Raw genomic sequence first — 25,027 nt, 5'->3', positions numbered from 1 at the left:
TTTTATTTGGTTCTATAAAGTTGTGACATCCTTTCTAAGTTTCTTTGACTCAGTTTGAACCTCCGTGACAAACTTATGTAAGATTTGCATGTTCGTATGTAAATCTGAGTTGTCCTGGAGGAGATATCGGAGGTCACTCAACTTGACCTCTTCAATCCCGTCACATCGCCTGCTGAGTGCCTTAATCTTTTTGTTACACTTCTTAGTTAGTGTATATAAGTCACTCAGGGCATTCACCATTTCGTTTCTAAGCAAAAGTAAGGATGTTACCTCATTGTTGTTTTCCTCCTGCTCAGAATCTCCAGAGAGGTCAGCTTGCTCAGACTGAGATTGGTCAGCTCCATCATCTGCCATGAAACATATGTTGGCTGTTTCATTTTGCTCAGCTTCAGATGATGTCGACTCATCACTGTCACTCCACGTGGCCACCATTGCCTTTTTGGTTCCATTCTTATCTTTCTTTAGATTAGGACAGCTTGACTTAATGTGCCCAGTTTGATGGCACTCATAACATGTGACAGGCTTGGAGCTGTCCTTTTTGTATCTGGTGTCACTGGACTCAGCTTTATATCTGTCTCCTCTCTTGTATGGCCGCTTAACATTTCTTTCACTTCTTCTGAACAGCTTTTTCATTTTTCTGATGAACATGGCCATTTCCTCATCATCAGTTGACTCAGCTTCTATGGAGTCAGCTTTCATCACTAGTGATTTCTGTTTCTTGTCCTCAGATTTTTCTTTAGCTTTAAAGTTTTTCATTGAAATTTCATGAGTCAGCAAGGAACCGATCAGCTCATCATATTTGTATGTGGTCAGGTCCTGAGCTTCCTCTACAACTGTCTTCTTGGCTTGCCAGCTTTTGGGAAGACTTCGTAAGATCTTCTTCACTTGTTCTTCTTCAGTGAAATTCTTACCGAGTCTTTTAAGCTCATTTATTATGTTGGTGAACCTGGCATTCATTGCAGAGATGTCCTCATTGTCAGTCATCTCGAACAGCTCATACAATCGCATGTGTTGGTTCACTTTGGATTCCTTGACCTTGCTGGTGCCTTCATAAGTTACTTCCAGCTTCTTCCAGATCTCCTGTGCTGACTCACAACCTAAAATCTTATTGTATTCTGCAGCATGTAAAGCACAGTGAAGCATATTGATAGCCGAAGCATTATTTTGTAATTTTCTGAGGTCATCCTCTGTCCACTCAGCCTCACTTTTAACAATTTTCTCATTGTTAACAGTTTTGTATGGCACATGTGGACCTTGAACAATTGCAAGCCATGCACTCATGTTTGTGGCTTGTATAAAGTTCTTCATCCTATTCTTCCAGAATGTATAATTTGACCCAAAGAATAGGGGAGGTCTAGTGATTGATAATCCCTCAGGGAGTATCTATGTTGTTTGGTTTCCTGGGAGGAAACGAGTGCTATTCTCACCCATTTTTAGGGATCAGCTCAAGATTGTTAGATCTTTGAGTAGTGAGCTTAGGCTCTGATACCACTTGTTGGTCCCTAGTAATTAGTTCCAAAGGGGGGGTTAGGAACTAATGTAACTTTTTCGCTTTTAATTATGCTGACCTAATGTTGTTTTAAGAGTTTGATAACTCAGCGTGTTGGTCAGCACGGGTGAATGATTAGTCAGACAGTTTTAGTACTTATGCTGACTAAGACTGCTTGACTTGAGAGTTAGGAATTGACACTTGAAGAGTCAGCTTCCAACTCAGCACTCAATATTTACTCAGTTTCAGTTTTGACAATTTATAAGCTGAGTAAATTTTACAAGCAACACATGCACATATATATATATATATATATTGAGAGAAAAGGTTTAGAAGTTACTCAGCACGACTTATCCTGGTTCGGCCTCTCTGCCTACGTCCAGTCCCCAGTTCCTCCTGGGATTTTCAATCCAATACTGAGCTCTTTCAAGGTAGAGCACAAAACCTTTACAAGGCAGTGAGTATGCAAGAGTACGTCCTCTATTCGTCTACTCAGCTCCTACTAAGTACTACAACCCAGCACTTAGATTTTTCTACCACTGAATACTTACAGCCAAGTACTCAGCTCAACACTCTCAATATACCTATTGATTACACACTTGTTCTTTTTCAACTAAAAAACACCTTAGATGATTACAAAACAATCAATCTAGCATTTACACAAAGAATAGAAAAGTTGGTGTAAGATCTTTTTGTATTTGAGTGCTTTCAAGATTTTCTCTCTTGTATTTTTCTTTTGATGCATGAGCAAATGATCCAAGAACTCTCATTGTCCTTTTATAGATGAATTTCTGAAGATTGGATCATTTTGAATTGGTTTAGCCGTTGTGTCCAAAACGGCTCTTTTAGGAGACAGCTTCTGGTCAGCTTCAGACTGTTCTGCCATTCCCTTCTTCTGTTTTCTTCAGGCGTCAGGTTTTGTCTTCTTGCATCAGACTTGTCTTTTTATGCCAGTTGTCTTTTACCAATAATCCACAGACCCATGATTCTTGGCATTAGTCTTCTGTGTGCTTTCGAGGCTTCAATTATTGGTGCAGAAGATTGGCAGACTTTGTCCTTTAGTGAACGGATCTTTCATGCTGTCCTGACTGTTACTCAGCTTCATCCGTTATCTTCGAATGTTCAACTTCTATGCTGAGTTCCTTCTTAGTCAGCTCCGTTCTTGTTTATTCAATTTTGAAGGAGTCTTCTAATTTAGTTAGCTTCATTCTGGCAACTTTGAAAGAAGCTTCTGATGCTGAGTTCTACTTTACTCAGCTTCTATCCTTTCATACTGAGTTCCGTTCCACTCAGCTTTTGGCTTATGCTGACTTCTGACCTGTCTTACTTTATATATATATTTTTGCACTCAATATTGAACAAACACATTAGTACAATTAAATCAAAGCATTTAAATTTAATTGCCTCTTAATCATGGATGATTTTGTCAAATCAAAATCTTGTGGAAAGGTGTTTCAACAAACTCCCCCATTTTGATGTTGGCAAAATACATAATTATGGAACTCAGTTATAAGTTACCCCATGATTGATGTATTTTTGAAATGACTCCCCCGTAAGGGTTGCACATATTGTCTTAACTTAATTCTAAACCTTCCAATATTTAATTGAATTATCTTTAAGACATTTGTGTATACTGACTTAGTTTAATGTTGGATTTTTCAAGATCTGAATTTTTTGAATTTAAGTCAGCTTTCAAAAATATTAGAAGTATGTTGTTACTCAGTTTATTACCTAAGTATTTTAGTGTTAATGTATACTGAGTATGTTTTACTTCTTAATTTGTTTGTTCAATTTTATCGACTATATTGAGAAAATAGTACTTGGCATAGATTGAACAAGAAAAATAAGGCAAACACTTATATGAAGGTTTCTATGCTAAGTTCTAAACATTTACTTAGACTATATCTAGTTCTTCTTCTTCTGAGCTTGGTGGTCAGCTTTAGCTATTCCTTTGCCTTTGTCTTTGCCTTTGTCTTTGCTTCTTGAGGCATTACCTGCAAGTTGAGTTCCTCCTTGACTTGTCTCCCCCGGTTTGCCATCATCGGGTTTATAAATGAATGTGTCGTTGTGAGCATGAGAGGAGAGATGAGTGGAATAACGCTGGAGCCTCCTAGTACTTTCGCGCAAGCCATCAATTATAGGAACACTGTCATCTTGGACATGGCGAGGAACCCGAAGAGAACTACTAATCATACTGAGCAGGCATTCATGAGATTTGCTAAGCCAGGTGAGCGAGCTGGTAAGCTGACCAAAAGATTGGTGGTACATCTTGAGCAAGGCAGAGTCATAAAATATTCGCTGGGCAGTGTTGATACGCATTGCCTTCATTATGGCTTGGGAAAAGCTCAAGAGTTCACTGTTGGAGACTGGATCAACATCCATCTGTGCTTTGTTGATGTTGAGTAGGCTAACTGCTTCACTCAGTTGGTCAATTGTACACTGAGAAGAGGAAGATACTAAGTCACGCGTACTGGTCAACTCAGCATGAAGCTTGGTAAAGCATTCTTGAAGTTCAGTAGAGGTGGCAAACTCAGCATTGCCAGGTGCGCTTGATTTGGTCAGTTATGCACTTAGCTTGGCAAAATATCCTTGAAGTTCAGCGGAAGTGGTATACCCTGGATTGACTTCAGATGGTTGTTGAATTTTTCCTTCAAGAGAATTCAGATGGTTCACCATTGTGAGAACCAGTTTAGTCAGCTTTGTGATTTGGTCTTGCCGCGGTTGCTGAGTTTAAATGGTGGTCATAACACTGACTAGATCCTTGAGTCCTTTTATTTCATTGAGGAGCTGAGTGATTCCGGGCAGTTAAGAGGACTCAGCATCAGAAGATCTAGCAGCATCAGCTTGAGGAGGGTTCAGTTCTTGAAGCAAGGACTGAGCAGAGGCAATGATGCGTCGGCCTGATTCAGTGGAATTCAAGTAGGTAAATTGAGTCGCATTAGTCTCAGAGGCTGGAATTGAGCTTGATGGTGGAGGAGTGGGCTCTTTGTCAGATTGAGTTCCTTGATTGGTACCTGGACTTGGATTGACTTCAGGAGCTGAGTCGTCAACATGCTGAGTTGGAGGTGGAGTTTGGGTAGTCATGTTGACCTGCTCAACTTGAATGGGTGAAGTTGAGGCAGGATTTGATCCATCTTGAGCAGCTTGGATTGGATCTTCAGGGGTTTTGGCTTGTTCCTCATTCTGAGTAACAGAGGCTTGGTTTTCTATAGGATTTGCTGGAGGTGACTCAGTCTCAGCATCATTCGAGAAGTATTTGAACTGGATTGTGGAGAGGTCAGTCTCAATATCTTCAAGAGGGAAGTCGTCCATAAGATCAATTTGTTTTTGTGCCTTCTTTTTGAGTCTCCGTCGTGTCGAAGCTTTTGGGGATGAAGGGTCAGCTGGAATACCTTCACTGGACTCAGTAGCAGCTGTCTCCTCTTCTACATATGGATTCTCAAGTTGCTCAGCATGATCCTCAACAACAGTGTTTTCTTCTTCCTCAATTCTTTGCTCATCACCACCCTGAGGTTGCTCAACATCAGCAGGTTCTTCCTGCTCAGTATGGATGTCTTCCTCAACATGAGTTGCTTTGTCAACTTCCCTTTCTACTTCAACATTTGTTTGCTCAGCTTGTTCCTCAGTTTCTTTCTCAGCTTCCTTCTCCTTTTCAGTTCTTTGCTCAGTTTCTTTCTCAGTTTCCTTTTCTAGGTCAGTTCCATGACCTTGGGAGGATACAACCCAGTCTAGGGGATCAGCTTCAACTGTCTTTAAGGTGTTAACCTTCTTCCTTTTCATCAAGGGGGATTCTGGAGTTTCATCTTCTTCATCTTCAGGCCCTTCTGGCCTCTTTCTCTTCTCTGCTGACTCAGCTTTTTCCTTAGCCTTGTCAGCTTTAACTTTTTCTTGAGACAACAGCCTCACTTTCTTTGGGACAGCGTGAATGTCTTTGGAGCAAGTTTCAAGAGCCTTCCTCTTCTTCTTCTTCTTCTCAAGCTGAGCTGTCTTAGGGGACTCGGCATGAGCCTCCACTGCTTTCTCAGGCTCATTTTCAAGCTCAACTTCTAGTTGCTCAGCTTCTTCATTTTCCTCAGCATCTCCAACTTCTTCATAGCCTTTTAAGGGTTGATTGTACAACAATCCATCCAGCAGAACTGCAGTGATTTCACTCCCCAAGCTACTTGTTTCATTTATCGTCTCGATCTGCTTGTCCTCGAGAATTTTTGTGATCAGAGAGCCCAACCGGAGTTTCTTACCACCTCGTTGAAGAGCTCCAACTAAGAAGACGGGAAGATTGAGCGGAGTATAGGTCAGCATGTGCCATATGAAGCACTGCTCAAAGTTAGAGGCGGATGAAGCTGAGTTGAGTTTGGGGAAGATAAAGTTTGTCAGCATGTAGTGAGCCATCTTCTGTTCTTTCCCCATACAAGTCTGGGTATCTCACCTTTATGATCCTTGGGTTTATAGAACCCCTTGATCTTCTCAAGCTTTTCTTTTGGCACCTTCTCCTTTGTTGTCCTAAATTCTATTCCTTCATCTGGTAAATCTAGTAAAGTGGCTAGATAGGCAGGAGTGATGGTGATTTTCTGACCTTTGACCGTGGTCTCCAAAAAATCAGAATCATCTTCATCAACATATAGATTCGAATAGAATTCCCGTACTAACCTAGGGTAGGTTGTTCCTGAGAGAGAGAAGAGACATGTCCACTTGTTCTTCTCGATCCATTCACAGAACGGTTTCTCAGAGGTGACGAATCCTGGAGAGAACCATCCGCGTTTCAGAACCTCCAAATTGTTGACCTTTTTGTGGACCTTGATCATGTTTCTTTCTATTGGTTTTGATGAACCGACGGGGTCAGCTTGAGTGGGTTTACCAGAGGTTTGGCCAGATTTAGGGATTTCGTTTTTGTTGGAAGCCATTATTACAGATGAAGGTTTTTGAGGTTTAGGGGGAGAGAAAGGTTCGATTACAGGAGATCGCAAGCGTAAAGAGTGAAGAGTGGGGATCCTTCCATTTTTTTATAGATTTACGGTGGCTCCTATTTATTAACTAGCCGTTTTACCTAGGGATGTTCAACCGACAAAGATTCTGTCATTTATGACATCTTCGACGCATGGGATTTGCCATTAATGTGCGTCTTTCCAAGGTGCCAGAAGTTACACGTGTAGGTATTTATTTTAAGCGAGTGGGTTTCTTTTTGGTTTTGCTAGAATTCGAAGCATTCGCGATGTTGAGTGCCTAGTTTTTTTGTTAACATGATTTTTCTATCTCTAAATAACTCAACATACGTTGATCACTCAGCATGTACATCTACTCAGCATAATGTGATTACTCAATATTTGTATCTACTCAGTATAATCACATAATGTATATGTCAACTCAACATAGGGTGATCATTTCAAACTTGGTGAGTAGAAGTTTCTTATTGTTAATTTACTCAGCATGGCATTTGCACAAGCATTCAACTTTCCACTCAACATGGCAATCACTCAACATTCAATTTTTCATATAGATTTATTTAGAGTGGATTTGACATACCGATGGCTTCCCTTAGTGTATTGTATTGTTCTCGTGCCAAGGGCTTAGTGAAGATATCTGCAAGCTGTTCATTTGTTGGCACATAGGTCAGCTTGATCTCATCTTTTAGTACGTGATCTCTGATGAAGTGATGTCTTATGCTAACATGCTTCATCCTGCTGTGTTGGACTGGATTCTTAGATAAATCAATGGCACTCTTGTTGTCACATTTGATCTCTATCGTCTTTGTTTTAACTCCATAATCCTCAAGCTGTTGCTTTATCCATAGGACTTGTGCAACACAGCTTCCAGCAGCCACGTACTCAGCTTCGGTTGAAGACAGGGCTACGGATGATTGCTTCTTGCTGAACCAAGATACTAGACAGCTTCCAAGGAAATGACATCCTCCCGAAGTACTTTTTCGTTCTAGCTTATCTCGTCCATAGTCAGCATCAGTATATCCGATGAGTGTGAAGTCATTTGAAGTTGGATACCATAGACCTGCATCAACTGAGCTTTGCAAGTATCTAAAAATTCTTTTTACAGCAGTTAGATGAGATTCCCTGGGGTCAGCTTGATATCTAGCATAATAGCATATTGAGTACTGAATACCAGGTCTACTAGCTGTGAGATAGAGTAAGGAACCTATCATACCTCGATAGAGTTTACTATCAACTGACTTACTCTTCTCATCCTTGCATAGGACAGTATCAGTGCCCATGGGGGTTGATATTGGTTTGCAATCTACCATGCTGAATTTCTTTAACATTTCCTTGGTGTACTTAGACTGACTTATAAAGATGCCATTCTTACCTTGCTTGATTTGAAGTCCAAGGAAGAAGTTGAGTTCACCCATCATGGACATTTCAAACTCAGTTTGCATCTGTTGGCTAAATTCTTTGCACAAGGATTCGTCAGTAGCACCAAATATTATATCATCTACATATATCTATGCAAGTAAGTTATGTTTACCCTTTTTCTTAATAAACAAGGTTGTGTCAGCTTTTCCCCTGACATAGTTCCTGGTCAGCAGGAAATTGGTCAACCTCTCATACCAAGCTCTTGGAGCTTGCTTTAGGCCATACAAGGCCTTTTTGAGTTTATAAACGTGGTTTGGAAATTTTGAATCTTCAAACCGATGAGGTTGATTAACATATACCTCTTCGTTTATAAAGCCATTAAGAAATGCACTTTTTACATCTATTTGGTATAGTTTAAAATTCATGAAACTAGCATAGGCACACAATATACGTATAGCTTCTAACCTAGCAACAGGTGCAAATGTTTCTCCATAGTCTATACCCTCTTGCTGACTATAGCCTTGGGCTACAAGTCGAGCTTTGTTTCTAATCACATTTCCATGCTCATCTAGCTTATTTCTAAAGACCCACTTGGTTCCTATGGGCTTTTGATTCCTAGGTCTAGGTACTAGATCCCATACCTCATTTCTGGTGAATTGGTTAAGTTCTTCTTGCATGGCATTTATCCAATATTCATCTTGCTCAGCATCAGCAAAATTCTTTGGCTCAAGAATTGAGACGAAGGCAACATTGCTGAGGTATTTTCTAAGCTGATCTCTGGTCATCAACTTGTTATTGGCAGCATCAAGAATGGCCTGTTCTGTGTGTCCTCTTGGGATCTTTATTTCCTTTGGCAATGTTGAGTCGCTTGGAAGAGGTGTTTCTATAATCTCTACAGGAATAGATTGGTCAGCAAATGATATTTCAGTTTCTTGCTTACCTTGGGTCAGCCCTTGTATAGATGACACAGAGGCTTCTGGTTGATCAGCGGAAGCTGAGCTTGGTTCATCTTCTTCGAGTTGAGCTGACTTACCTGTAGGGTCAGTTTCATCGAACTCAACATGTACAGACTCTTCTACAACTTGAGTTCTTTTATTAAATACTCTATATGCTTTACTGTTTGTTGAGTACCCTAAAAAGATCGCTTCGTCAGCTTTAGCATCAAATTTAGCAAGGTTGTCTTTTGTATTGAGTATAAAACATTTACACCCAAAGGCACGAAAGTATCCAATGTTGGGCTTTCGTCCTTTCCAAAGCTCATATGGAGTTTTCTTAAGTATGGGTCTAACTAGAGCCCTATTCAGTATGTAACATGCCGTGTGAACAGCTTCACCCCAGAAGTACTTTGGAAGCTTATTTTCACTCAACATTATCCTAGCTATTTCGACAATAGTTCTATTTTTCCTTTCAACAACCCCATTTTGTTGAGGTGTTCTAGGAGCGGAGAAATTGTGGTCGATACCACAGGTTTCACAAAATTCATCAAACTGTTGGTTTTTGAACTCTCCACCATTGTCGCTTCTAATGTGAGCTACTCTTAGGTCTTTGTCATTTTCAAGCTTTTTAATCAATGTGGTAAACATTTCAAAAGTTTCATCCTTGCTACTCAGCAAGATGATCCAAGTGTACCGAGAGAAATCATCTACAATAACCAAGGAAAATTTCTTTCCTCCCAAGCTGAGTGGCTGGATAGGTCCGAAAAGATCCAAGTGTAGTAATTCCAATGGTCTTTTGGTTGAGACAATATTTTTGCTATGAAATGACTTTTTAGTTTGTTTTCCTTGCTGACAAGCTTTACACAATTGATCTTTTTCAAACTTTAATTTGGGTAATCCCTCAACTAATTGCTTTCTAGCTAATTTGGCAAGAAGGTCCATGCTGACATGCCCAAGTCTTCTATGCCATAGCCAGGAGTTGTCCTCTTTAGACACTAAGCATATGTTTTTAGAAAACTGTTTTTCTAAGTTCAACATGTATACATTTTCTACACGAGGGGCAGTTAAAATCAATTCATTTGTATTTCCCTCGAGTATTTGACACTTTGTATCATCAAATACAACCTTTCTGCCGCTCTTGCAAAGCTGAGCTACACTCAGCAGATTGTATTTGAGACCTTTAACTAAGGAGACAGACTCAATGGTTGGGTTACCTCGGATAGTGCCTGAGCCGACTATCTTACCCTTATTGTTGTCTCCAAAGCTTACGCTTCCACCTCGTTTAAGCTCTAGTGTGATGAACTGAGTTTCATCACCTGTCATGTGTCTTGAACATGCGCTGTCTATATACCAAAGTTTTGATTTCTCCACGCATGTCAAGCTGACCTGAATTTTAAACTATTCGTTTTTAGGTACCCAATTATTTTTGGGTCCTTTCTTATTAGTGTAGACAGGTGCAAAGTCATATTTTAACTTGTGACGACATACATTTGTAGTATGGCCACTTTTACCACAAAAGCCACACATAGTTACCCTTTGAGGGTGATGATGAGCGTGGTCAGCATTGTTGTGCTGAGCATGCCAGCATATCTTGGTAGTATGACCTTTCTTACCACTGAATTCACATTGGACAGTCTGTTTGTTATGCCAGCACATAGCTTTTGTGTGTCATTTCTTCCCACAACAGCTACATTGAGTAAGCTGTTTATGCTGACCAGTACCTGAGTACTCAGCATAGGGTTTATTCTTAGTTGAACCTTTTATTTGGTTCTGTAAAGTTGTGACATCCTTTCTAAGTTTCTTTGACTCAGTTTGAACCTCCGTGACAAACTTATGTAAGATTTGCATGTTCGTATGTAAATCTGAGTTGTCCTGGAGGAGATATCGGAGGTCACTCAACTTGACCTCTTCAATCCCGTCACATCGCCTGCTGAGTGCCTTAATCTTTTTGTTACACTTCTTAGTTAGTGTATATAAGTCACTCAGGGCATTCACCATTTCGTTTCTAAGCAAAAGTAAGGATGTTACCTCATTGTTGTTTTCCTCCTGCTCAGAATCTCTAGAGAGGTCAGCTTGCTCAGACTGAGATTGGTCAGCTCCATCATCTGCCATGAAACATATGTTGGCTGTTTCATTTTGCTCAGCTTCAGATGATGTCGACTCATCACTGCCACTCCACGTGGCCACCATTGCCTTTTTGGTTCCATTCTTATCTTTCTTTAGATTAGGACAGCTTGACTTAATGTGCCTAGTTTGATGGCACTCATAACATGTGACAGGCTTGGAGCTGTCCTTTTTGTATCTGGTGTCACTGGACTCAGCTTTATATCTGTCTCCTCTCTTGTATGGCCGCTTACCATTTCTTTCACTTCTTCTGAACAGCTTTTTCATTTTTCTGATGAACATGGCCATTTCCTCATCATCAGTTGACTCAGCTTCTGTGGAGTCAGCTTTCATCACTAGTGATTTCTGTTTCTTGTCCTCAGATTTTTCTTTAGCTTCAAAGTTTTTCATTGAAATTTCATGAGTCAGCAAGGAACCGATCAGCTCATCATATTTGTATGTGGTCAGGTCCTGAGCTTCCTCTACAGCTGTCTTCTTGGCTTGCCAGCTTTTGGGAAGACTTCGTAAGATCTTCTTCACTTGTTCTTCTTCAGTGAAATTCTTACCGAGTCGTTTAAGTTCATTTATTATGTTGGTGAACCTGGCATTCAATGCGAAGATGTCCTCATTGTCAGTCATCTCGAACAGCTCATACAATCACATGTGTTGGTTCACTTTGGATTCCTTGACCTTGCTGGTGCCTTCATAAGTTACTTCCAGCTTCTTCCAGATCTCCTGTGCTGACTCACAACCTGAAATCTTATTGTATTCTGCAGCATCTAAAGCACAATGAAGCATATTGATAGCCGAAGCATTATTTTGTAATTTTCTGAGGTCATCCTCTGTCCACTCAGCCTCACTTTTAACAATTTTCTCACTGTTAACAGTTTTGTATGGCACATGTGGACCTTGAACAATTGTAAGCCATGCACTCATGTTTGTGGCTTGTATAAAGTTCTTCATCCTATTCTTCCAGAATGTATAATTTGACCCAAAGAATAGGGGAGGTCTTGTGATTGATAATCCCTCAGGGAGTATCTGTGTTGTTTGGTTTCCTAGGAGGAAACGAGTGCTATTCTCACCCATTTTTAGGGATCAGCTCAAGATTGTTAGATCTTTGAGTAGTGAGCTTAGGCTCTGATACCACTTGTTGGTCCCTAGTAATTAGTTCCAAAGGGGGGGGTTAGGAACTAATGTAACTTTTTCGCTTTTAATTATGCTGACCTAATGTTGTTTTAAGAGTTTGATAACTCAGCGTGTTGGTCAGCACGGGTGAATGATTAGTTAGACAGTTTTAGTACTTATGCTGACTAAGACTGCTTGACTTGAGAGTTAGGAATTGACACTTGAAGAGTCAGCTTCCAACTCAGCACTCAATATTTACTCAGTTTCAGTTTTGACAATTTATAAGCTGAGTAAATTTTACAAGCAACACATGCACATATATATATATATTGAGAGAAAAGGTTTAGAAGTTACTCAGCACGACTTATCCTGGTTCGGCCTCTCTGCCTACGTCCAGTCCCCAGTTCCTCCTGGGATTTTCAATCCAATACTGAGCTCTTTCAAGGTAGAGCAGAAACCCTTTACAAGGCAGTGAGTATGCAAGAGTACGTCCTCTATTCGTCTACTCAGCTCCTACTAAGTACTACAACCCAGCACTTAGATTTTTCTACCACTGAATACTTACAGCCAAGTACTCAGCTCAACACTCTCAATATACCTATTGATTACACACTTGTTCTTTTTCAACTAAAGAACACCTTAGATGATTACAAAACAATCAATCTAGCATTTACACAGAGAATAGAAAAGTTGGTGTAAGATCTTTTTGTATTTGAGTGCTTTCAAGATTTTCTCTCTTGTATTTTTCTTTTGATGCATGAGCAAATGATCCAAGAACTCTCATTGTCCTTTTATAGATGAATTTCTGAAGATTGGATCATTTTGAATTGGTTTAGCCGTTGTGTCCAAAATGGCTCTTTTAGGAGACAGCTTCTGGTCAGCTTCAGATTGTTCTGCCATTCCCTTCTTCTGTTTTCTTCAGGCGTCAGGTTTTGTCTTCTTGCATCAGACTTGTCTTTTTGTGCCAGTTGTCTTTTACCAATAATACACAGACCCATGATTCTTGGAATTAGTCTTCTGTGTGCTTTCGAGGCTTCAATTATTGGTGTAGAAGATTGGCAGACTTTGTCCTTTAGTGAACGGATCTTTCATGCTGTCCTGACTGTTACTCAGCTTCATCCGTTATCTTCGAATGTTCAACTTCTATGCTGAGTTCCTTCTTAGTCAGCTCTGTTCTTGTTTATTCAATTCTGAAGGAGTCTTCTAATTTAGTTAGCTTCGTTCTGGCAACTTTGAAAGAAGCTTCTGATGCTGAGTTCTACTTTACTCAGTTTCTATCCTTTCATGCTGAGTTCCGTTCTACTCAGCTTTTGGCTTATGCTGACTTCTGACCTATCTTACTTTATATATATATTTTTGCACTCAATATTGAACAAACACATTAGTACAATTAAATCAAAGCATTTAAATTTAATTTCCTCTTAATCATGGATGGTTTTGTCAAATCAAAATCTTGTGGAAAGGTGTTTCAACAGGATACTCCTGAGCCATTTTTATATGACTCATAACGCCGAATTAATGATTCGATAGAATCATGTCGATCATGCTTTCATCTCTTTGGGGATCTCGAATCTCTTCTTCTAAACACTAGCTTCGGTCTGAATGGAGAAGGTGAATAATGATGTTTTCGATATTGAGGATCCCTAGATCTTTCTCTAGACCTCCCCCTTACATCTCCGGATGAGATTCTTCAGAAAGATCTCTCTTCTTAGGACATGTTTTCACGGTATGATGTTCAATACGACAAGCAATGGAACTACCTCATTCTTCATATCTACCATCCTTCTTTGCTTCTAACAATTCCAAACATATAATCTCCATCTATGAAGCATGCTCTACTCTCAGCATATTCATCGACTCCTGCACCGACCCTATGTTGTATATTAATTACTTCATGAGGTTGTCCATGAAACAACGTTGCTCTGGGTCTAGAGACCCCAAACAAGCCTCAATTTGTCGGTCTAGAGCCGGTGTAATGAAAAGAGGTGGAATCAGATGATTGCTGGAATCCAATAAACCACGATTATGAGCAGTTGAAGAACCAGACAAATCCTCCATTCTCTGAATGAATGGAGCCAGAGAATGAAGAACTGGTTGCACAATTTATGGAGTAATCTATTGGAGAACAGGCTCAACTGAAGGAAGAACAAGAAAAGAGTGAACATGAACCATTCTGTTACGAGATTCAATCTACGGTCACCGCACCAATTGATATCGAGATATCAATTACTTTCCGACAATAAGCCTTAAGTCACATGAGAAGGAAGAAAACAGCCAGACAGGGACTGAAGAGTGGCAAACCCTCTCTGATGCCCAAATTAGTATGAGAAATACGTAACTTGAAAGCTACTTAGTGAAAGGAGTTAGTATAGAATTGTGTACATGATTCCTTATTTATGTGCTATTTATAGACATTTATTTACATTAGTGTTTGTACCATTGCACACGTGTCAGCTTGTCATTGGTTCGAAATCTATATTTCTGCAGTGAAATGACTTGAGCTTTTTGGAGTTCGAAGCTTCTTTCATATTATTAATTACGGAAAGACCCTTCCTAGTTATATGGACTGGCCAGATATATGAAATAATGGGTATGGACCTATTTGCTTAAGTCCATTACATTATTTCGTACCATATCATTATGAAATAGTACAAGAGATATGAAGAGAGAGAAAGAGAGAGGAAAAAACATAGGAGATAACATAATTTTTTTTTTTGGAGAAAGATCAAATTTAGACCTAATGTTTTAAGGATGGAGTGTATTTAACCTTAACGTATGAATGGTCTAAATTTAACCCCACGTTTCCAAGCAATATCAATTTTAGCCCTACGTTATCGACAATTAGAAAAATTGGTTTGATTGATATTTAACTGTCACTTCAGACCTTCCAAGTATCAATTATGTCTAAGATATTTAGTGTATTACTAAAAAAAATAACAAAAATTCTGCTAAAATGCTAAAAACTAAATTTGATAGCTATAAGTTAATCACAATTTTTGTTGTGAAACTGTCTAAATATTTATTATGTTACTAATATAGTTACAAAAAAAACAACAAAAGATTTACAAAATTGTTTCAATTTATCGACAAATTTGTTTGGAAGATCCGATGTGACGGTTAAATACCAGTGAAACTAGTTTTTTTATATTTTCGATAGTGCAAGGCTAAAATTGGTTTTAAAGTGAAGGTGAAATTTGTATAATTTCATACGCTATAGCTAAATTTGTGCTTCATTTTTAGACAAAATTATCCACATACACATGATGATTTTTGAATGAGTTAGTAAGGAAAAATAAATAAAAATACAAGGAGGCATTTGTGTGAAGCTCGAAATGACAAGGGTTTTATTTAGTTAAAATTGTGGTAAATAAAGAAGAGTATAAAAACAGACGGAGGCAGAGAATAATAAGACCCACCCCTCTGCGCGTGGGTTAGGAATCATGCACAGATCATAAATCAAATCGATAATCGATATACCCGTTAAACACTTTGTTATGAGCAAGCGCCCATTCCCCATGCCTTCCGAGGGATTCTCAGGTAACTTGTCAAGTTTCCTTCTTTTTTCTTTGACTCAGCTCTTCCACTATCACCTTTTGCTTTCACAATCACAATGTATGTAGTGTAGGGCATCATCGGCTGATTTCTCTTCAACTCTCGTATTATACAGTGCTTTTAGGTTTTGTCTCTGCCTGACATTTAATGTCTTGTTTTGCATGTATTTTTTACTCATTCTACTTTCATGCCAATTATAGCATAAATTAAGAATACTATACTCATTCTGAAAAAATTCATAACACAGTAAATCAGAATTCATTTTGGAGCGAGATATGATTATGATGGTTTCCTCTATTGATTCTGAGTCTGTGAGCTTGGTAGTTTGCTTGCTATGTGCTTGATTGAACGTTATAGTTAAGAAAAAGAAAAAGAAAAAGAAAAATGGTGTTGATACCAATTACAAAGACTCTCTAGGTCTCGAATTCAATAAGCTCAAATAACGGATCTTGATTGGAAGAGGAGCCTCAACCGGAGATTCAAAATACTCTACTAGTGTTTCACGGACACTCCTCTTTAGTAGCCTTTTTGCATTTTCCTTCAGTGTCCAACATAGGTGTTAGTACCAATTTTACTTGCAAGGGATGAAGTTTTGATTTGGTTTCTTTATTTTTATTATTCAGGATTTGTTCTTGACCCTGAACAATGCAGTCGACTGAGCATGGAAGAAAAAAGAGAACTCGTTAGCGAGATAGCTCAGTGGTCAAAAGATGCCCCTGAGATTCTTAGTTCGTTCACCCGCAGGGAGCTTCTGGAAATTATTTGTGCTGAGATGGGTAAGGAGAGAAAATATTCTGGATATACTAAACTCCGAATGATAGAGCACCTTTTAAAGCTGGTTTCACACAAGTCCAAGAAACGCAACTTATCTCCTGCAAAAACTCAGACTGGATTCAAGAGGCGAAGACAGGGTTCCCCAACAATGGAAGAAGATAAAACCCATGTCTGCGAGAATGTTGCTTGCAGAGCTACTTTATCTCCTCATAATGCTTTTTGCAAGAGATGTTCTTGCTGTATCTGTCACCAATTTGATGATAACAAGGATCCAAGTCTATGGTTAACGTGTGGTTCTGATTCTCATGGTGACAAGTCTTGTGGCCTTACATGCCATTTGATTTGTGCTTTGAACAATGAAAGAACTGGAATAGTGAAGGCTGTTTGCGGCACAAAGTTGGATGGAAGTTTCTATTGTTTTTCTTGTGGAAAGGTTAATGAACTAATGCGGTAAGTGCCCCTTTTCTTAATTCCCCATTCTTGATCCAAACAATTAACTGCTTTTTTAGTTGCAGGAAAACTGTATCTTCAATAAAAACATGTTTTTGAACCAAAGAAAGCTTTAGGCACATGTATTTGATGTGATTTGCATTCTATCTCTATGCTATTATAGATTGGAATTTTGGAAATGAATGTGTTGTTCAGTGAAAATCTTTATAATGGAACTAGCTGTAGCCTGATCTCAAATTCAAGCCGAATTGCTTTTCTCTCAACCTAAACCGAAAGTAGAAATGGGCTAATCGAGTGGTTGGTTTCTGCAGAACGTGGAGGAAACAAATGTTGACTGCTGGAGAGGCTAGAAGAGTTGATGTATTGTGTATAAGGACCCTTTTAGGTTATAAAATTGTTGCTGGATCTGAGCAGTACAAGGAAATGCAAAAGAAGTTGGAAACTGCCTTACAACTGCTGACAAAAGAGTTGGGACCTCTTGATCTGGTGTGTGCAAAGATGGCACGGGGAATCGTTAAAAGGCTCTCCTGTGGTGCTGAGGTCCAGAAGTTGTGTGCTTCAGCATTGGAAGCTTTTGATTCAAAGTTTCCTGACAATGTGGAAAAAATTAAGCCGCCAACATGTAAGTTTCCTTTCACTTGTGTGAATTTATTAAAGATTTTTTTATTTACATTTTCTTCAGCTTGTCAGATTCAATTTCAAGAACCCTCCCCAACTTCAGTGGTGATTGTGCTCGAATATGTAGTAGATAATCCGTCGGCTGAGCTCTTAGGGTGCATGCTGTGGCATCGTGAGTCGAAAGTGAAGGATTATCCACAGAAACCCACATATATTATATTGAAGCCTGATAAAAGTTTCAAGATAACTGATCTAAATCCCTCTACTGAGTACGCTTGCAAAGCTTCTTTCTTTGGCAGCACCGGCATTCTGAATGTTTTGGAAGCTAAGTGGATCACTCCTACACGAAATGGACAATTTGAGACTGCTTCAGGCGCGTCTAGAGAGGAAGACAACAACATAACTTGTCAGATGAAATCAACAACTTCCAAACTAATTCGATCACAATCAGTGAAGAACAACAATGACAGACTATGCTCCATGCCAGCATCCGTGGAAGTTGTTTCGTCAATAAGTCTTGGATCATTTTATCCTTCAACTCCTTGTAAATTTAGTGAAATGAAAGAAGTTTCAGGGTTGGGATGTAAAAAGCAGAAAGATGAGAGTGCTTACGAGTATTCAGTGAGAGTAATCAAGTGGTTAGAGAGTGAAGGGCATATAGAAGAAGATTTTAGGGTAAAGTTTCTAACTTGGTTCAGCTTGAAAGCAACAATTCAAGAGAGAAAGGTGGTTAATGTATTCGTGGATGCTTTTATCGATGATCCACCAAGCTTGGCCGGCCAGCTCATCCATTCTTTCACACAAGAGGTTTGCTCTGACCCAAAAACACTTCCTCTGCCTGGTTTCTGCTCTAGGTTGTGGCATTAAACCAGGATAATTTTATTTAGGAACTAGTTAGATTTCTAGAATTTTGGTGGTGGCAAGTAACAAGATTATTTCTTCAGTTTAAATGCAGAAATATCGTATTTCATGTTATTTTGCTTGTATCTATATCTAAAAAGTCAAATCCTATCCCTAATTTCCGATTTTCTATTTCTATTTCAACACATTAGATCTCTAATTATTTTAACTCTATTTACATTATTATGTTTGTCAAATTAGTTAGTTGTAAATTTGATAGCCACAATTGTTTTCGAATCGATAAAAAATGTAATTTCGAACGAAGATAAAAATATGATGCTGTTTGCCAATAATAGGCTGGCTCCAAGTCAAAGTTGATGATTGGTCTCAATCTTCCATTTGTATACAGTTAAACCGAGTGGGGAACAAAAGAATTAGAATCTGAAATTGGGTGTAGCAGTGAACCTGAGTGAGAGATTTGCTCCATACAGAAGGGACCCAGTTTTTATCATCCTTTTTGAGAGTAATAAAACAGTACTCATGAAAAGTAGGGAAGTTGTATGCAGTGCTAACCTGCAATTGCATGCTCAAACAGTTGTTTTAACTAGTATTTCCTTTCCTATATGAACATGAATTGCTTCACCTAAGTATCTTAGGAAAACAGTCCCTACTCTACCGAAATATTGCATTTAAAGATTTAATAAGGTCATATCATATGCGTCAGATATTGGCATCAAAATTTTCCAATCGAGGGAATCATTCTTCCAAAAAGCTGTCAGTTAAAATACACAAGGATTTTAACCTGGTGTGGTGTGTGAATACAACTTATGCAAGTACAAAATGTTAACTTTATCCAATAATCCAGGGACATGTTGCAGCTGCAAGCATAATTTGGAAAACAAATCAGCCATCTATGTCAGAATCTACCAACAATGCCAACTTAAATTTCAAAACGCTGTTGCAGAGTTCCTATCAGTATATAAGCCTTTGGTAACTTCACTTGAAGCATCCATAGATAAAACCCAAAACAGGTGCGGTAGGAGGCAAACATCTTTTCTTCTTCTTTTTCTTCTCATATGTTCAACTCTTATGATTACACTCCCAGTTTTGGGAGAGTGCTTGGGTGAAATCCGCGAAGCAACTATTCACTTGGAGTATTGCTGGCAGCTTCATTGAACGATTGAGCCAGGTATTCTGCAAGGCTTTGTTCAGAACTGAATTTTTTAGATGGCTCTGAAACTCTTGCCTTCTTCTTGCTAATAGATGCCGGAAGCCAGGAACCTGAATGTGGATTAATAGCTGAACTGTCCTGTCCCCTCCATACTACAGGTTCTAAATGTTGCCATGGATCTTCAAACATAGACTTATCATAAAAGGACTCGGGCCTCAATTTCTCATCTGGTGCACTTCCATGAGAATGAAGACCCCGTCCTCTTCCACCTCCACTGCTCTGTCCAGAAAATTGACTTCTGCTGCCACCATGCCACTGTCCCTGGCCTCTTCCTGAACGATTAACACTTCCTCTGTGTCCTGAGCCAATGCTTGGACTGTTGCTCATCCAAGTTTGGCTATTGTTGAAAGTAGGGCTCCCTCTCGGTTGAAAGCCTGGGTTACCTTCATGAACAGGATATGGACTTCTATGGGAAGGAGAGCTGTAAGCTAAGCGACCAGACCCCCCCCTGGCATCAAGAGTTCCTCGATGCATGGGAAAAGGAGTGAATCTTGGACTCCCGTGGAAGGCAGCATTGTAATAGGGACCTTGTAGTCGATGCATTCTCTGATTCGGTGAATGACAGTTTTGCATTTGATTAGTAGGAGAGGGAGTCATGCTGGGATTCAGTGAGTGATAGTTTTGCATTTGATGAGCAGGAGAGGGAGTGATGCTGGGATTCCATGATCCTGCCAAAATGAAAAGAAAATATTATATCACAAGATGAGACGCAAACAGCTTTTCCGAGCAAAGCCCCCTTTTTCTAAAAGGAACTTGCTAAATTATGTGAAGCAGCCTACACCAGCCAAGACTCATGTATTTATGTTTGCTGAATCAACTATTGAACAGATTTACTCAACAGTTTTCAAGCAATCAACTGATCCCCAATGATCAGGGTCTCAAGTACATTTAGTTCAATGCCCCCATTTAGCCTGAAGGCTAATTTCGTTTTGTATCCTTCAAATTCCATAAGTTCAAAATTATAATGAATAGCCAACAACAGTAACAGCTAAGCTGTAACAACAAAATTAATAAATCTCTGAAATTGGAAAGTTTGTCATCCTTACACTGGAGTTAACAACTAGCTAATCAATGAAATCAACCACTGAATACAACAAGTGAAAGAGCAAAAGAAATTAAAAGATCGATATATACGCTGTAAAATTAATTCACAGCTGTCCTACCTGGAGGGGGAGATGAAAACTGTGCTGCAGAAGAACTACTATTACTAGGAGGCATAATTATAATGAATAGCCAACAACAGTAACAGCTAAGATGTAACAACAAAATTAATAAATCTCTGAAATTGGAAAGTTTGTCATCCTTATACTGGAATTAACAACTAGCTAATCAATGAAATCAACCACTGAATACAACAAGTGAAAGAGCAAAAGAAATTAAAAGATCAGATATATACGCTGTAAAATTAATTGACAGTTGTCCTACCTGGAGTGGGAGATGAAAACTGTGCTGCAGAAGAACTACTATTACTAGGAGGCATAATTATAATGAATAGCCAACAACAGTAACAGCTAAGATGTAACAACAAAATTAATAAATCTCAGAAATTGGAAAGTTTGTCATCCTTATACTGGAATTAACAACTAGCTAATCAATGAAATCAACCACTGAATACAACAAGTGAAAGAGCAAAAGAAATTAAAAGATCAGATATATACGCTGTAAAATTAATTGACAGCTGTCCTACCTGGAGGGGGAGATGAAAACTGTGCTGCAGAAGAACTACTATTACTAGGAGGCATAAAATATTCTTGTGCAGCCTGGTTACCAGCTCCACTCCTCCTATTAGCAGAAAATGCGGCCATAGGGTCTGTATAAAAATCAAATCTTGGAGTTGCATAAGGCACCTCCTGTACAGGACTCTCAAGCAGCGGATTAGCAAGGAAACCAGAAGCAGCTGATGCATTTACATAGCTAGAAGCATCAGCCTGAGCAGCTTCTGTGCGCATTGCTTTTAATCTTTCCCTTCTTTTCTCAGAGTCCTCCATTTGAACTGACAAAACATGGAAAAAACACATAAAAATCTACCTTTAAATTAAATGCAAAGTCAATAGCTCCTCGCAGCAAAACTTTCTAAGAAGTTGACAACTTCATGACAAAGAAAAAAGAAATAAGAGATATGAATTACTTGTGCAACCCACAGTAAGAACTATTGTTAATTATAGATATGACTAGGTGGAACTCATGCAAGCTAGATCTTTAATACCCAAACCAGTGGCGGAACCAGAGTTTTAAATGATCGGGGGCTTAAATATTGAAGGGAAAATTCTACCGGACGGCAATTAGACCAGCATTGTTATATGGTACGGAGTGTTGGGCAGTGAAACACTGCCACATCCATAAGATGTCGGTGGCGGAGATGCGTATGTTGAGATGGATGTGTGGTCACACGAGAAAGGACCGGGTGCGTAATGAAATAATTAGGACAAAAGTAGGGGTCACATCTATTGAGAATAAAATGAGAGAAAACCGACTAAGGTGGTTTGGCCATGTGAGACGTAGAGCGCTTGATGCGCCGGTTAGGAGAACCGAAGAGTGGCAAAGGGATGTAGTGGTGAGGGGTAGGGGAAGACCTAAGCAAACTTGGAGGAGGGTGATCGAGAGTGATATGAGTTTATTGGGAATTGAGGAAAATATGGTAGTGGATAGGACGGAGTGGAGGGAGCGAATCTGTGTCGCTGACACGACTTGATTTTCACGGTTTTATATGATGGTTCATGTTAGCCGACCCCGAATCATTTCGGGACTAAGGCTTTGTTGTTGAAGTAAAGAAAAACACCAAAATATTCAATTAAGCTTTTAAGCAAATGTTACCAGCAACAAAAAAAAACCAACAGTAGCTTCCTTCAATTAAGCTTTTATGCTTAAACAAAACAACAAAACAAATCAAACCAACAGTAAAATTTCAAAGTCAGATGGTGTTGATATCAATTTTATATCTATGTAATAATTTACCAGCTCATAAAATTCCATCTCAGTAAGGATTGAAGATAATTGCTCTATTTGATATGACAATTCTGCATCTTTTGCTAGGAAACAGGAAAATGAGAACTACCGATTTAGTTTGCATTGTGGATGGTACCTGTTATCTGCCGAAGTTGATTCCGTTTCAGTTGAATAAGAGAGAAGGTTGCGGTCGGTGGCGGAAGGAGCAGCGCCGGCGGTGGAGACTGACCGGCCGGCAGAGTGGCTGGCCGACTCTTTTTCTCTTGTGCGATTTCCCCAATTCGCAGCAATTAGGGATTCGATTAGGAGGAGAACAGGGCTGCAGGTGTGCGTGTAGAAGGGCGTTCAGTTTTCATTTGACGAAACGGCGCCGTTTTGATCATTAAGTAAAACGACGTCGTTTTGATTTAAAGAATAAGAATCAAAATTACAAAATAGACCCTCATTCCCCTTCGTCTTCTCCAAACAGCAGCTGCAATGGGGGCTAGGTTTTCTGGTTTTCAGAGCACAGGTAAAAAAAATATATATTACTTAAACTTTCCGGTGGCTGCCCCGGCAAGCCCCCCCTGATTCCGCCACTGACCCAAACCAAAGATATCAGTAAGTTCAGTTCAATCCCTGAACCAAGCTGAAAAGTAACAGTAGTCTTAATATACTTAAAAAGATTTTGGACAACAAATAAATGTCAAGAAACCTAAACCTTCAATATGCTGCATATAGATCAAATGACTTGAATATTAACACGAAATCTATTATTATTTCAAGAAGCAATTTTCTGAAGGCATCCGCTCCATTTATAATCTTCCAATTCTTTCCTAGCGGTGACTCTTCTCAGGAAATCGATTATGATGAATTCACTGATGACCAAAGGTTGGCCTATATAATCAAATCCTTAGACCAGATATCTCCTTCTATGTTGCATAGACACTCTTCTTCATCAGTGTTTCAACGTTTCGTGTCCGTTTCCGTTCTTTTCAGTTTCCATTACGGTTTCCTAGCATAACCAATCTAATTAGGATTTGATGAACAAAAGGAAAGAGGGAAAATAATTTCAAATACAGTATGTTTTGGTGCTTTCTCACTTGAATATGAAGATGAATTTTTAAAAGCAAGGAAAAAAGTAAAAAATAAATAAACTGCAAGCAAAATTAACATGAACCCAGCCAGCCTTCGCCTCTCTGGAAAATTTCCAGAAGAATTCAGACTTTTTCAGCATGGTGGCGGAACCAGGATCCCGTTAATCCGGGCTCAAATACTTAATAACAAAATTTTCAAAATGTCAATAAAAGAATATCTATAATCATATATCGGTTCAGTTATAGTAGAGTCAGGCTCCTCTTCACAGAGTAATTACATAATTTAGAATCATATAATTCCACTTCCATCCATCTCTCTTTTCCATGATATCAGGAGTGAAATACCATAAGGTCCTCTTCTTTTTTACTGAAATTAAATTAACTTAAATTAACTGAACTGAATGCTACTGAACTGAACTTAATTGAATTGCATTAGGAATCAATTGTTGAGATGAAGGATGATGTGAACCGAATGGTGATTGGGGACTTTAATACAGTTAGAGGTGCGCATGAGAAAACTGGAAGTCCGCCCTCTCCTAGAAGTTGCAGGGACTTCAGGAATTTCATTGGTTCTGCGAAATTGACCGAGGTGGAAAGCACTGGGTTGCCATTCACATGGACTAATGGTAGAATGGGCTCAGATCATGTTGAATGCAAGCTGGACAGAGCACTGGTTAGCGAGGATTTCATGGACGGCTGGGACAGAATTAGTTGCTCGGTTCTCCCTCGATTGAAATCGGACCATTGTCCGATTATTCTCACTTGTTCTAATGGAGCTGTCGGTAAGGGAATATTTCGATTCTACTCTATGTGGACCACTCACGAATCATTTACAAGCTTGTTGCTGATCATTGGGCTTCCTGCTCCATTTCGCTACCTCCAGCTCAGCTACTTTGTCATAAGCTTAAGTCTCTTCGTCCTAAGCTCAGAACCTGGAATCGTGAAGTTTTTGGAAGGGTGGAAACAAATATTGCTACAGCTCTGAAGAAGTTAGAAGAAGTGCAGGCTCATATCTCCAAGGATGGTATAAGTGACATCCGGATTGCTCAGGAGAAGGAGGCGCAGGATGATCTGGAGATGCAATTGACCAGACAGGAAATGCTTCTCAGAGAGAAAAGCAGGGAAAAGTGGCTCAATGTCGGGGATCGAAATTCTTCCTTTTTCCATCGCTCGGCTAAGATTAGAAAGGTGCAATCCTCGATGGATAGCCTTCTGATTAACAACGTCATTGTGAATGATGAAAGGGCGATCGGGCAACATGTGATAAATTTCTATGAGTCTCTCTTCACTGGCAGCGTTAGAAGTATAAACTATGATGCAATTAATTCTGTCATCCCATACAGTGTGACTGAACAGGATAATGAGGACCTCACCAGGAGGTCGAGTAACTCTGAAATTCGTGAGGTGGTATTCAGTATGAACAGAGACAGTTCGCCTGGGCCAGATGGGTTTGGAGGAATGTTCTACCAACATTGTTGGGATATTGTTGGTCCTGATGTGTGCAAGATGATCCTTAGCTTCTTTGACACTGGTTACATGATTCCTGGTATGAATTCGAGCATCATCTCTCTCATTCCCAAGGTTGAGGG

General features: G+C 39.4%; 2 protein-coding genes across 3 annotated transcripts; one reads left to right on the top strand and one right to left on the bottom strand.

The window, feature by feature from the left end:
• Window positions 1-15,349: 15,349 nt before the first annotated feature.
• On the top strand, window positions 15,350-18,408 carry LOC136234840 (VIN3-like protein 2). Of its 2 annotated transcripts, XM_066024324.1 has the most exons (4): window positions 15,350-15,488; window positions 16,127-16,727; window positions 17,039-17,349; window positions 17,410-18,408. In XM_066024324.1, the coding sequence occupies exons 1-4, from the start codon at window positions 15,446-15,448 to the stop codon at window positions 18,210-18,212; spliced, it is 1,758 nt and encodes a 585-aa protein (XP_065880396.1). In that variant the 5' UTR covers window positions 15,350-15,445; the 3' UTR covers window positions 18,213-18,408. The 2 variants fall into 2 exon arrangements, with proteins under 2 accessions (XP_065880396.1, XP_065880395.1); XM_066024323.1 differs by having other exon boundaries at window positions 17,039-18,408.
• A 473-nt stretch (window positions 18,409-18,881) lies between these two features.
• On the bottom strand, window positions 18,882-23,354 carry LOC136201181 (protein SICKLE). Its single transcript, XM_065991774.1, has 3 exons — window positions 22,499-23,354; window positions 21,104-21,409; window positions 18,882-20,084 (listed from the first exon to the last, which is right to left on the bottom strand). Exons 2-3 carry the CDS (start codon window positions 21,402-21,404, stop codon window positions 19,327-19,329), a joined length of 1,059 nt encoding a protein of 352 aa, XP_065847846.1. The 5' UTR covers window positions 21,405-21,409; window positions 22,499-23,354; the 3' UTR covers window positions 18,882-19,326.
• Window positions 23,355-25,027: the final 1,673 nt, after the last annotated feature.

The sequence above is a fragment of the Euphorbia lathyris genome, chromosome 7 (assembly GCF_963576675.1).
Source record: "Euphorbia lathyris chromosome 7, ddEupLath1.1, whole genome shotgun sequence".
Lineage (NCBI taxonomy): Eukaryota > Viridiplantae > Streptophyta > Magnoliopsida > Malpighiales > Euphorbiaceae > Euphorbia > Euphorbia lathyris.
The sequence above is the reverse complement of the archived record's forward strand: the minus strand, read 5'-3'. Positions and strand labels throughout refer to the sequence as shown.